Source organism: Aplysia californica, unplaced genomic scaffold (genome assembly GCF_000002075.1).
Source record: "Aplysia californica isolate F4 #8 unplaced genomic scaffold, AplCal3.0 scaffold00210, whole genome shotgun sequence".
Taxonomy (NCBI): Eukaryota; Metazoa; Mollusca; class Gastropoda; order Aplysiida; family Aplysiidae; genus Aplysia; species Aplysia californica.
In genome coordinates, this window is record NW_004797480.1 from 525,206 (window position 1) to 537,901 (window position 12,696).

General features: G+C 39.7%; 1 protein-coding gene across 1 annotated transcript; it reads right to left on the reverse strand.

Moving 5' to 3' along the window:
- Positions 1 to 814: 814 nt before the first annotated feature.
- On the reverse strand, positions 815 to 12,689 carry LOC101850004 (tetraspanin-3). Its single transcript, XM_005099337.3, has 8 exons — positions 12,585 to 12,689; positions 8,375 to 8,499; positions 7,210 to 7,401; positions 5,478 to 5,552; positions 3,895 to 3,987; positions 3,279 to 3,446; positions 2,631 to 2,714; positions 815 to 1,260 (listed from the first exon to the last, which is right to left on the reverse strand). The coding sequence occupies exons 2-8, from the start codon at positions 8,438 to 8,440 to the stop codon at positions 1,159 to 1,161; spliced, it is 780 nt and encodes a 259-aa protein (XP_005099394.1). The 5' UTR covers positions 8,441 to 8,499; positions 12,585 to 12,689; the 3' UTR covers positions 815 to 1,158.
- Between the last annotated feature and the right edge of the window lie 7 nt (positions 12,690 to 12,696).

The window sequence follows — 12,696 nt, forward strand, 5'->3', positions numbered from 1 at the left end:
ATTGAAGGAGGTGAGGTCGCCTGGTTTCAGAGGTAAAATTAGTGAGAAACTGGCTGCCAAAGTTTAGTAATTTCCATAGCTTGAGAGACCGTGGTAACTGAAAATGTACATCTTTCATGCACTTAATCAATGTTTTTCAGCCAAATTCCACACTGAAATGCGTTTTTAATGGGCATAAAAGGTGTAGAGCCGAAAAACAAAAATTTGATTAAAATTTACAAATTTGCAGAAAAATGCCAGTTTCTTCACTTTCATTATATTGACAAGCGCCTGATTTCACCTGACAATGCCTCACATTTTCATTGTCAGCTTTAACTTCACAAGAACAACATTAATTCAAATCTATAGACAAAGAAACTCTACAATATTAAAGAAAATAGTTCAGTAATTTGAGCCTACAGCACTAACAACTGTCTCTTTTATATATAATATACATGAATGCATCCTGAAAATGCAAGACTTGCAGTGATAATATCGAAAGGTCAATAGATCAATTCATCACACGACTGCATTAACAACATTACAAAACGAAATTACCTTAATGAATCTACAATAGTTTTACCCATTAAAAACTTCCCCTCAAAACCATCATAGAATAAATATGTCACGACACGGTGGAATCAGGCACTAGTCTATTTTTTAGAATATAGAGTTATTGTTATAATCTTAAAAACCTGTTCATTTGCTCTTCGTTTTTAATGAAAAAAACCAAACCAACCAATCTTGAAGACAAGTTGAGACATTTGCCGTTCAAGGAGGTGGAGGAGGTGGGGCTCGCCAAAGTTTGAGTGTCCTTGGAAAGTTAAAAATTACATTTTTTTTTTAGCTCTTACTTCATGATGGTTTTCAGTAAAAATCCACACAGAAATGTGTTTTTATATGGATAGTAAAGTAACAAAGACGTTGAGTACCCCCTTCCCCCACCCCAATTAATAAAAATGTTGCCAAACGGGCAGTTATTTCTTAGACTTTGTCATTTCGAAAAGCGCCTGATTTCACCGAAATGCCAAAAGTATCTCGTATAAATAAAAATTCCAATCGTCGTCCATCCAGTCCCAACCTCATCAGCCAACTCCACACAACTCTGCGAGCCACACTGACACTGACTGCCTCCAAGCCTCTCCACCGCCTGTCTCTCCCACACACGTTGGACGCTCTTTACACACGCAGCCCTCCTCCAATACTCTCACCCAGTGTCTGGTAAGCGTTTTGTTCCCGTGTGCGGCAAACCAAAATGCAAGTGCTGATCAAAGCCAGAAGCTGAAAAGGGGGGAAAAGATTGAAAAGTTGAAGACATGGAATCAAACTTTTCTTTTGTTCAACAACAACAATATTTCCATAAAGGTTTTTTTATTATTTTGTTTTAGTAGAGGTTTTACGGTGCTCGCAACTGCATAAGGTCATAAGAGCGCCAGAAAAATAGAGGTGTTACAAGAGAGTAACAAACATAAAAAAGAAGAAGGGGAGATAAGGACGATAGATGTTTCATAGGATTTTTTTCCTAACAAACTTGAAAACAACTGTAAAGATATAACAAAGGTATGCTTTAAATTCTCAGGACTAAAACAGGTGATAAAAAACACTGCCACTAATAGAATGTAATACCAGAAAAAAAACAAAAGTGCAAGCTAAAAGACACAGGTACAAAGGAAAAAGTATAAATTGAAAATGTATAAACTGGAAAGAATTTTTTTTAATAAAACAAAACGGATAGAAAAAAACAATCCTTTTCATAGTAATCTCAGAATATTTTAAATAAAGCCATGACACTATCCACATCTGCGAAGCCAATTATGCCCTGTTCAAAAGCAGCAGTGCTCCACATTCAACAGACTGCAAAAACAGTCAGGCCCATCTTCACAAATAAAACTGCTTTCATGCCTCGTATCTTTGGAAAAGTGCATTCTGGAAGCTTCCAACCAATCCACTTGTCACCCAGGTAAACTATCTTGCCTGTAGCACACAAAACAATAATCCCCCTGTCACCTGCTCATCTTTCATTCAGTATAAAAAACACAGGACTTTTTTCGATTTCTTTTGGCAACTTCAGCAAAACATATGCTGCGGCTGTAAGCATTTGGCCCAATGTTCTGTTAAAAAAAACCGAGGCCTTCCTCGGTTGTTCTTTGCTACAGGAAAGGGTATTGTCTGTAGTATAGTCAGGAGGTAGAAGTTGCTGTCAGAGACCCTGTAGTTTAGGACATCCGAGGCACAGATATTGGACTATTCAAAAGAGCAAAAGATAAACATTCCTTTTGACGCAAGGATCAAATCTAAATCCATCACCTAAACTGTACACAGACCTGCCACTCCATGAAATCTAAAAATCAGGATCTCAAGGGGTAAAAATCGGGATCTGGTAAAAAAAAATCAGGATCAACGACAAATCAGTGCGGGGGTGACTGCCAGGCTGGCTTTAAAATTTTCCAGGGATGTCCATAAATATTGAAGATGGAGTAAGTTTTTAGAAAAATCCAGCACAACAGACAGAACCCCCAAAAAATCAGGATACATACAATCAAAATCGCGATGCTTCAGATTTGTGGCAAAAAAAATCGGGTCTATCCCGATTAAATCGGGATGAGTTGCAGGTCTGTGTACATGGAAATCAAGTAAAAGAATTAACAAACCTGAACAACGGCCAGGAAGACCACTGCACCAGCAATGTAGATGAGGTTGAGTCTGAATTCATCCTTCAGTTTTACAATACAGCCCTGTTCAAAGACAATTCACAAAACTAAGTTACCATCAGTCATCATATAACAGCACAAGCTCAACATATAAATTGCAACCAACAACACCCACAGTGAATGATGCAGCATTCAGATACTTCGACCGACAACTTCAACTGCACACAATAACAGGGAAAGGATTTTCTCACGCATATATTTAAAAAATGGATGAAACTGCAAAGATGATAAGAGTTGACTTCAGCCTGTCATACAGTCATAAAAGTTAAGTTATTGTGAAAAGATATGTCTATTAGTTACCAAATCTTATTCCAAGTTATTTAATTTCGCAGTGAGGGGAAAAAAAAGCCCCCTTCAAGAAAACTAGCTATACAAATCTATATCAGATGATATAAGCAGGGATGTGTAATTTTTTCAGACAGCACATATATTTTTCTGGAGTTAACATACCAAGTTATAATAAGATTCACGGATTAGAAACCTCAAAGGGACCTCTTTAAAACACTTTCTATTTACTTAGAACTGGCCAGTCTCAGGCAAATTGCAGACTTCAACAACACTCTGCAAATTTTCACAGAGCTTTCTAACCTCGTAATAAATGTCTGGCGACTGTGCGGTGACGTTGGTATTGCAAGTGGTAACATTGGCCGGCAGTGGGTGAAGGCAACATGAAGCAGGAACTGTATCCGTGTGGTTGACCTTCCAGTAGGCAGAGTTCAGCCAGTCAGTCGCATTGTTCACTCCGCAGCATTTGAACTGAGAACGGGGAAAAACTTACATGAATCTCAGGTTAAGCAACCCTCTCCACACTGAGAAGATATTTAACTCTGAAAGGACTGAGCTATGTAGGGAGAGAGTTTTGAACACTCTCCAAACAACCTCTTTATTATTTTTTTAAACAATTCAAGACATTTTCACATAACTTAGTCTGTGATCATATCTAAACCAACCTTCAGAATTCACAAATTCATTGTTCAAATGCTGCCTGCCATAAGAGCTGCACATTGAATGTATCTTATTCCATATCTCCCCCAATTAAACAAAACAAAATAAAAACCAAACAAAAAAAACAGCCGTGGTTCCCACTTCAGGCGACATCCTGCATGAGACAAAAATCTAAAAACGGGAGGGGGGCATAGGGAGGGATAGGAAATTTCCATGTTCTTTTCAATATAGCAAAGTGAAGCTCAGTGAGAAATCCCACCTCCTGCTGCATGTAGTCAATCTGCTCCTTGTACACAGTCACGTTGTAATTGTCCACAGCGTCCTTCAGGTCATCCTCTAGGACATCCTCCACCTAAAGACAAGAGAAAAGAAAACACGTGACGGCTGTTTCATTTCTATGTGTGACTACCAGGCATGGGGGAACTGAAAGAGTACACATTACTCTATGAAACTTTTCCAAATTCATGACAGGCACAAAGGCACACAGAGAAGATTGCAGTCTAAACAGATGGATAGTTAAGAAGTAAGACCTTACCACTGACGTCCACCAACAATCTGCATAATGATAAAGAAGACATAACTTCTTTTTTTGATAACAAACAAAACAATAAACACGAAGCAAGAAATCAGGTTTTCAATTCTCTCCTTGCACCATTAAATCCACCAATTGAAACTTTGAAACTATACTTTTGCTATCAAACTTCCCCCACATTAGTGACAAAAAATTAGGAGCCATACAAGCACCCCCTTCCTTAAAGACAAACTTATAAAAGTAAGTAAAATACAACAGGTGCTCATTTATGAAGTGTGAAATCAACCAACAAAGCTAATCTGAGTTACCATATTGATTGTCAGGAGATTTTTTAAACCAGTAGCCTAATCATTGTAACTGTGACCATGCCTTATGTAATTTGAAACTACTGTAACCCAAACCATCTAGATTTCTCTCAAAATAGGCAGACTGGAATACAATCTCTGACAGACACATACATGGGGAGAGGGAGAGGGAGAGGGAGAGGGAGAGAGAGAGAGAGAGAGAGAGAGAGAGAGAGAGAGAGAGAATCGATATATTTTGAGAGTGTACTAGGACCAGTACCGAGCGTCCAGTGAGACATTTCATCATTGGAAGTATGTATCTACATGACTATGAATAAGGGGAGCTAGAGGTGGAGAGAAAGAGAGAGGTCTGTCATATCTCAACCCATTGTGCTGACTGAAGTTTTGTGTTTTCTACTTTCATCTTAAGGAAGACAGAAACATGGCTGTGATGTCATATCCCCATATTATGTGAGGCATTGCGGTGGAAGCAGGAGTTTGCCAACATAATGAAATTAAAGAAATCGATATTTGTTCACCTATTGGGCAAATTTGGGGTGGGGGGGGGGGGGGTGCAGGATTGTTCTAAGGTTTAGTTCGAAACATTTTATGTCCATTTAAAAACATGTTACTGAGTGAATTCTACTCAAAAAACTTTGACCAAAGGAGCAAAAATATATATTAGCACTTTTCCCATGATTCTCAAGCTTTGAAAGTCAACAAACTTTGACGGCCATTTTCTCTGTAATTTTTTTCTCTGAGAACAGGCAACCCCTACATCCTTCAGTAGCAAATATCTTTATTTCTGTTCAAGATAGACTGTTACATTTTCATTAAAAGAAACGAGAAAAAAAAATGCTTTAAAATTATATCAGTAAGTCCATATGCCCAAAAATTGACGAGTGCCCAATTCAACCACGTCGTGACACATACACATGTCCCAAATTGACTAGCACCCGATTCCATCACATTGCGACACATGCAACTAGTCTTCCATATTATACACTTAGAAGGAATAGAGCTTACCTTACTCCTGTACACGTAACCCAGCACTCCTGCCAGAACTTCTCCAATCAAAACCACCAGAATCAGACAGAAAAACTGCAAAGCAAAAAAACAAAACACAATAACTTTGTGATACTGTCACAAAATCATTGTTCTTTTTCATGTCAACATAAAAGCTTCTAATAAAAAAACTGAGAAAACTTCTAATAAAAAACTGAGATGAAATACATTTTCAGCGGAGACTTCAAACTAGTTCTTCATATTTTAAAAAAGTAAATTCATATATCATATATTGAAAATGACTTCCAATCTTGACAAACAAATAAACTATAATCGAAGTGAAAAAAAAAAAAGCATTAACATGATGAAGTTGAATATTTTTAAATGGCTACAATGATGACATCAAGCCAAATAGAAAAAAAAAAACCAAAAACTATATGTTTGACACAGCTTTCCACAAACCTCCATTGGCACATGTGTATCATAAATGAAGGACGAGCAAATAGACAGTGCACTAAATGTTATTTCATACTCAAAGGGCAGTTGCAAAACTATAGACCTGCATGTGAGCCTCAACCAGATTGTCTGAAAATTTTGCGCAACCCCCCCCCCCCCCCCCCCCCAAAAAAAACAACCCTTTGTGGGTGTTATAAGGAAGGACATCCGAGTAACGAGCGACCACCCCAACAAACACAATAAAGAAGAGACCTAACCCTAACCCTACCCCCAAAAAGAACCCGCAACGGGCCTCATGTACAAAGGCCAAAACAAGTCCTAAATGAAAAAAAAAATTAAAATTAAAAAGCCACACTCCAAAACAAACAAGTAGCATATAGATATCTAGATCTAGATCTATATGGCTTACATCTACACTGCTATACTATAGGGTTTGATACAATAACACAGTAGAATTGATGAATCCTCCAAATACTATCTAGATCTAGTAATCTAAATAAATCTAGATATAGATCTAGATCTTGTAGAACAAGTGAATAGGAATATAGGCCTTGAACTAGAAATCCGCATCCGATTCCGAACAGAGGGACTCAGCTGAGTCTAGATCAAGATCTAGATCTAGATTCTAAATAAACAAATAATTCACGCACCTGATGAAATGCTTTTTACCAACATTAATATTACTGAGCACAACCTATGATACGGTTTGACACAATAGAATTGGAATATGAATCCTCCATTGAGGTCTATAATGATCTATATAAATCTAGATCTAGATCTAGATTCTATTAGAACAAGAGAGTCGGACTTAAATGAATCCACACGATCTGAACAATTGAATTAGTCAACAAACGAAATTCTACGTTGACGTCCTTTTCCGAATTCGCATTTCTACTCAGGTTCCGACAATTATGTCGGAAACGCCGACGTCGGCACGAAAACGAAAGTGCCGACGAAGCCGACGGGAGAAAAAGGGGTCGCTGGCAGTCGGCCAGGCCTCGCACTACGCACATTGACTGATACAGGCGGGCCTAGCGATAGCATCGGCCGGTTCGCGGATCAGGTCGCGATTGTCGGATTTCAGACGATTGTCGGCAAACATGCAGGTCTAAAAACAAACAAATAGGCCTGTTCACAAATGACTTTGATAGAGCGGCCTCAGGCTATTCATTGAATATGTGATCTTCTCACACCAAACAAAGTCCTCCAGAGGAATATTTGAAGTAAGATTGTCCGTGAAAGACCCTCCAGATAAAAAAATAAATGGTTCAAAACACTCATAAAACAAAGGACTCACCACAGACAGCAACAGCTTGTTATTCTTGAAAGCAGCAATGCAAGCCAAGATTCCAATAATGCACATGAATACGCTGACACCCAAAATGATGCTGGCAGGCAGCAAGGTTAAGGTCGCATCTGCAATCTCATCGAAGTGGTCATATGTGCTGAAGACCCAAATTCCAATGTAGGACAAACCTCCGGCTGACATCTGGGGGGGAAAAGGTGGACCATTCTCTAATAGTAGCAATAATAATAATAATAGATTGCACTTACCTTTATCTATTTCGAAGACCTGTCACAATACAGTCAGAAATAGACACTTCTCACTTCATAGAACATAAACACACCTAATCAATAATAACTGAACAATTACAGTGTGGCAAGCAATTAGAGAAACACAATAGCGAGCACACTGTTAGGGCAAGAATTTTTCTTAAATATTTGTGTCCTGTGAATTCAAATGTAAAACATACAAAGCAAAATCCGTATGCAGCAAAAAGGTTTCTGCATCATGCCGATTCCGCAATGTGCATGCTAGACAGTAAAATAAAAAGAAAAAAACTTAATTAGATGTCAACAGCATTATCCTTTCATCCGTAACAGTACAGGGATTATGTCAATGTAATATATCCAAAAGGAGCATCAATTTTGAAGGAACCAGTCAAATTCCGGTCTTGCCATTTTGCTTCTAACAATGACATGTAACATCGCAGGTCATGCTAAATTCCCAACTACCCCAGATATGTTGGACAAAATCAGCTTCCAGATCTAACTACAGTATAACACGGATAGGTCGAACACAGTGCACAGAAGACTCGAAATCATTCATCCGTTGAACTGTGCCTGCAGTCCCGTTTTTTCTACTTCTTTATCTTTGTAAGATATCCCTCGAACTATTCCACGGCGCACCGGCAACTAAAATTCCACTGCCGGTGCACCGCAGAAAAGGAGAAACTGTTCTTGGACACATGGGCGTTAAAACAAGATTGACAGTATGTTCATACTACAAACAGATTTAAGAACAGTTTTACCTTAAGAAGGGCAAGACCGAGTACTGTTGCCAGTACATCGCAATATCTTTATAAACAGTAAAAAAATCTCGCCTTTCCTCAATCTAACAGGCTTTGTCTGGATCAATAACAACAACAGGCTTTGTAACAAACATCAAAATACGACCTTACCAGATAGCAAACGCCGGTCCAAACCATAAGGCTTTTGGCTACATTCGTGCACACAGTGTTAGCCATGGTGAATTTCTAAGCAGCAGGTGTAGATCTTAGAAAAGGAAAAACTTGTTCCGGCCAACCTACAAAATGAGAGAACAGCTTATTTATGACATTGAATTATTTTTTAATCATTCATTAAATACAAGAAAACATTAACAAAAAACATATTTAAAAAATGACAGAGCAACCTCATACCATGCATCACCACTAGTAAATTACTCTCAGTAAAGAGCAAACGTGGGAATTACGGCTACCAGTTTGCAGATAAAACTGCCTCTGAAAACAAACAAAGTGGGAAAGCAGGGGAACATAAAATTCAGGCAAGTTAGGCTGAAATATAGGCCAAGTTGAACAAGCTGTCAAGATAAAACCAAGGTCAGGTGGATGTACTTCAGTACAACATCAGTTTGCCACACTAGTAATTGTGAATTTGTTTTGATCTTACACAAGCAATTATTTGAAACTCTGCACCAGGACAGGAATATTAGTCCGTTGACTAGATCTAGAACTGAACTGAGTACTTCTGATACGATGATGAAAACAAATTAAAAAATCATCAAGTCATTCGAAGAGCCATAGTCCTTAACTCAACATTTCACCCGGCATGTGGTCTTGCCACAGGCGATCTACTTGAATAGAGGTAGCGGGTAGCGGGTACTAGAATAAAAAATCACAAACTCTTATCCCTGTTTCTGGGCTTGGTATTCTTTTTAGTTACTCTCCCATCTCACACTTCGCTACTAGATCTAGGTGTCTATATACTAGTATAATTAATAGATGTGCTAAACATGAATATCGACTTCAATTCCATTGCAAATTAATATTTTTTTAAAATTTGACGGTTTTTAATCAAACTATACTTTACTAAATCTAAGCCTAATTGCGTCATACCCCCCCCCCCCTGAAGTACACAATTCTGGGGAGGATACGAGGGGGGCGGGGGAGGGAGTGATGCCCTCTGTTTTAACTAACATAATTTGATGTTTAGCAAAGGCTTTTAATTTTCTGAATATAAATAATTGGTTTGCCATAGTTTTAGAGACTGTCAATTATTCTCACCCGGGGTGAGGACAAAAAGGATATTATTCTCAACAGGGGTGAGAATAAAATGGGTACTAAGTCTATTCTCACCCAGAGTGAGAATAATGACAGCCCAGTATTCTCACCCATTTTTTTTCTCGTTTCCACCCTTTTTATTTCGTTTTGGGCACCATAGTACACCCCCCCCCCCCCCCCGTCACTGGGCGCTCCAGGCGACAAAACTCGCTTCCCTCTCTCACTCCACTGAGCGCGCGAGGCGACTAAAATTGCCAACGGGCGGGCCAGCTCTCGAACGCGGGAGACGACTATTGTCGATTTGGGGGAAAACTACATCTAGTCTTTATTAGATTAGGCCACCTCTATTCTCAACCCGGGTGAGTATAGCGCAGGCAAGCCTTTTGGCTATTCTCACCCGGATTGCCTTCACCAATGTGAAGGCCACCCAAAGTAGCGTTCACCGTGAACAGACGTTCCAGCGCTCTTGTGTTGAAAGCGAGCAATTTTTTCTGTGGGTAGTGAGAGAGAAATGGAGAGAGAGAGAGAGAGAGAGAGAGAGAGAGAGAGAGAGAGGGGGAGGAAAGAGAGAGAGGGGGAGGAGAGAGAGAGAGGGGGGGAGGAGAGAGAGAGAGAGAGACAGAAGAGAGAGGGAGAGAGAGAGAGAGAGAGAGAGAGAGAGAGAGAGAGAGAGAGAGAGAGAGAGAGAGAGAGTGTGAGAGAGAGAGAGAGAGAGAGGAGTAGCGCGAGAACTTCCGAGCAAAACAAAATGGCGACCTGCATAGTTCGGCTCGATTCAAAAAGTGAAATAGCCGTAGCATCTTTGCAGACGACCAAATTAATTTACTTTTGTGTTTTAACACCATTTTTTATCTTTGTTTTTGTCAATTTGATCGTCCACACCGATAGACAGTATTCAGAAAGAGACAAAGAGAGCAGAGAGAGAAAAGGAGTAGATCTTGCCAGAACTTCTGGGCAAAACACAGACTAGATCTAATCTCTATGCCATTTTTCTTTCTTTGTCTTACTATTTGATTTGAATTTGATCATCCACACCAATAGACAGTATTCCGAAATTTAAAAAACAGATCTTATTTCACACCGGGTGAGAATGGAAGTGGCTATTCTCACCCGGGGTGAGAATAAAAATACGATCTAACTCTCACCCCAGGTGAGACTTGCCAGCGTAGGCTATTCTCACCCGGTGTGAAACAAGACCTGTTTTGGCCACCTCTATTCTCACCCGGGATGAGAATACTGCAGGCGAGTCTTTTGGCTATTCTCACCCGGTGCACGTTCACCGTTATAGCCTAGATCTAGGCCAACAAATTTTGCGTTCACCCTAAACCACAGAATTCTACACTGCGATAACAGAAACATTGTAGAATTCTGTGCCGTGAACAAACGTTCCATTACAACTGTAGCCTAGCCTACTAAAAGCTTACAATTTTGTCTGTGGGCAGTGGAGAGCGAGAAAGATAGAGAGAGAGGAGTAGCGCGAGAACTTCCGGTCAAAACAAAATGGCGACCCGCGTAGTTCGGCTCGATTCGAAAAGTTAAATAGCTGTAGCATTTTTGTAGACAACCAAATTAATTTACTTTTGTGTTTTAACATCATTTTTTAACTTTGTTTTGGTCAATTTGATCGTCCACACCGATAGACAGTATTCAGAAAGAGACAGAGAGAGAGAGGGGGGGGAGGAGTAGATCTTGCGAGAAGTTCCGGGCAAAACAAAATGGCGACCCGCGTAGTTCGGCTCGATTCGAAAAGTGAAATAGCCATAGCATCTTTGAAGACGATCAAATTAGCTTACTTTTCTTCTCATTTAAGCCATTTTTTCTCGGATTTTAAACAATTTGATGCTCTATTTCGACTGTATTGTAACTGAGGCAAAGCAGGTCTTGTTTCGCCTCGGGTGAGAATAGCCTACGCTGGCAATTCTCACCCGGGGTGAGAGGTAGATCGTTTTTCTATTCTCACCCCGGATGAGAATAGCCACTTCCACCTGTTTTTCCTCATTTTGGAATACTGTCTATCGGTGTGGATGATCAAATTGATAAAAAAAGCAAACAAAAAATTACGTTATAGCACAAAAGTAAGCTAATTTGATCGTCTTCAAAGATGCTATAGCTATTTCACATTTCGAATCGAGCCGAACTACGCGGGTCGCCATTTTGTTTTTCCCGGAAGTTCTCGAAAGATCTACTCCTCCCCTCTCTCTCTCTCTGTCTCTTTCTGAATACTGTCTATCGGTGAGAACGATCAAATTGACCAAAACAAAGTTGAAAAATGATGTTAAAAAACAAAACTAAATTAATTTGGTTGTCTACAAAGATGCTACGGCACGGCTACGGCTATTTAACTTTCCGAATCGAGCCGAACTACGCGGGTCGCCATTTTGTTTTGCCCGGAAGTTCTCACGCTACTCCTCTCTCTCTCTCTTTCTCTCTCTCCACTGCCCACAGACAAAATTGTACGCTTTCTAGAACGTTTGTTCACAGTTCACAGCATAGAATTCTATAATTCTGTTATAATCACAGTGCAGAATTCTGTGGTTCAGGGTGAACGCTTCACTGGTTGGCCTAGGCTATACTATAACGGTGAACGCCCACCGGGTGAGAATAGCCAAAAGACTCGCCTGAGCTATTCTCACCCGGGGTGAGAATAGAGGTGGCCGGTGAGAATAGCCAACGCTGGCAAGTCTCACCTGGGGTGAGAAGTCGATCAAATTTTTATTCTAGATCTAGATATCTAGTTCTAGACTTAGATCTAGAATCTAGCGTAAAGAAGTCTCCTGGACTTTCTCTCCATTGCTTGAACATTGTATCAAAAGTAGACCAGATATCGCTTTAAATAGTCGATAAATCAGGGCAGAGTTTTACACTTTCGCCTTGAGTCTTGAGAAGGCCTCGAGTGTTTTGGCCATCATCTTTATTTTTAATTCACCAAGAAGAATCAGCGTCAAATGACCACTGCGGAGTAGACTGTCCTCCGAGACGGGAGAGACGATGAATAATTTTTTCTACAAAACAGACACAGATTAGACTTACTTTACTCGAATGGAAGTCTAATCAAAACCTCACAACTACATCAACACAGTAAATTTATGGTTTGAGAGGAAACACTTACCTAGCCTAATAGTCTACTACAGTGTTTTGGGTCACTCAGAAGGAAATAGATCTATTAGTCATTACTACTTCCGGTACTTCCTGTGAGGTTCAACCTTTTCGTCTCTCTTTTT

Excerpts from the sequence above, each read along its gene's own strand:
- LOC101850004 (XM_005099337.3), bottom strand. The coding sequence starts at position 8,440 with ATGGCTAACACTGTGTGCACGAATGTAGCCAAAAGCCTTATGGTTTGG. Across the intron at positions 7,402-8,374 it reads GGACCGGCGTTTGCTATCTG|ATGTCAGCCGGAGGTTTGTC; the intron begins GTAAGGTCGTAT and ends TTTCCCCCCCAG. Across the intron at positions 3,447-3,894 it reads TTGACTACATGCAGCAGGAG|TTCAAATGCTGCGGAGTGAA; the intron begins GTGGGATTTCTC and ends CCCCGTTCTCAG.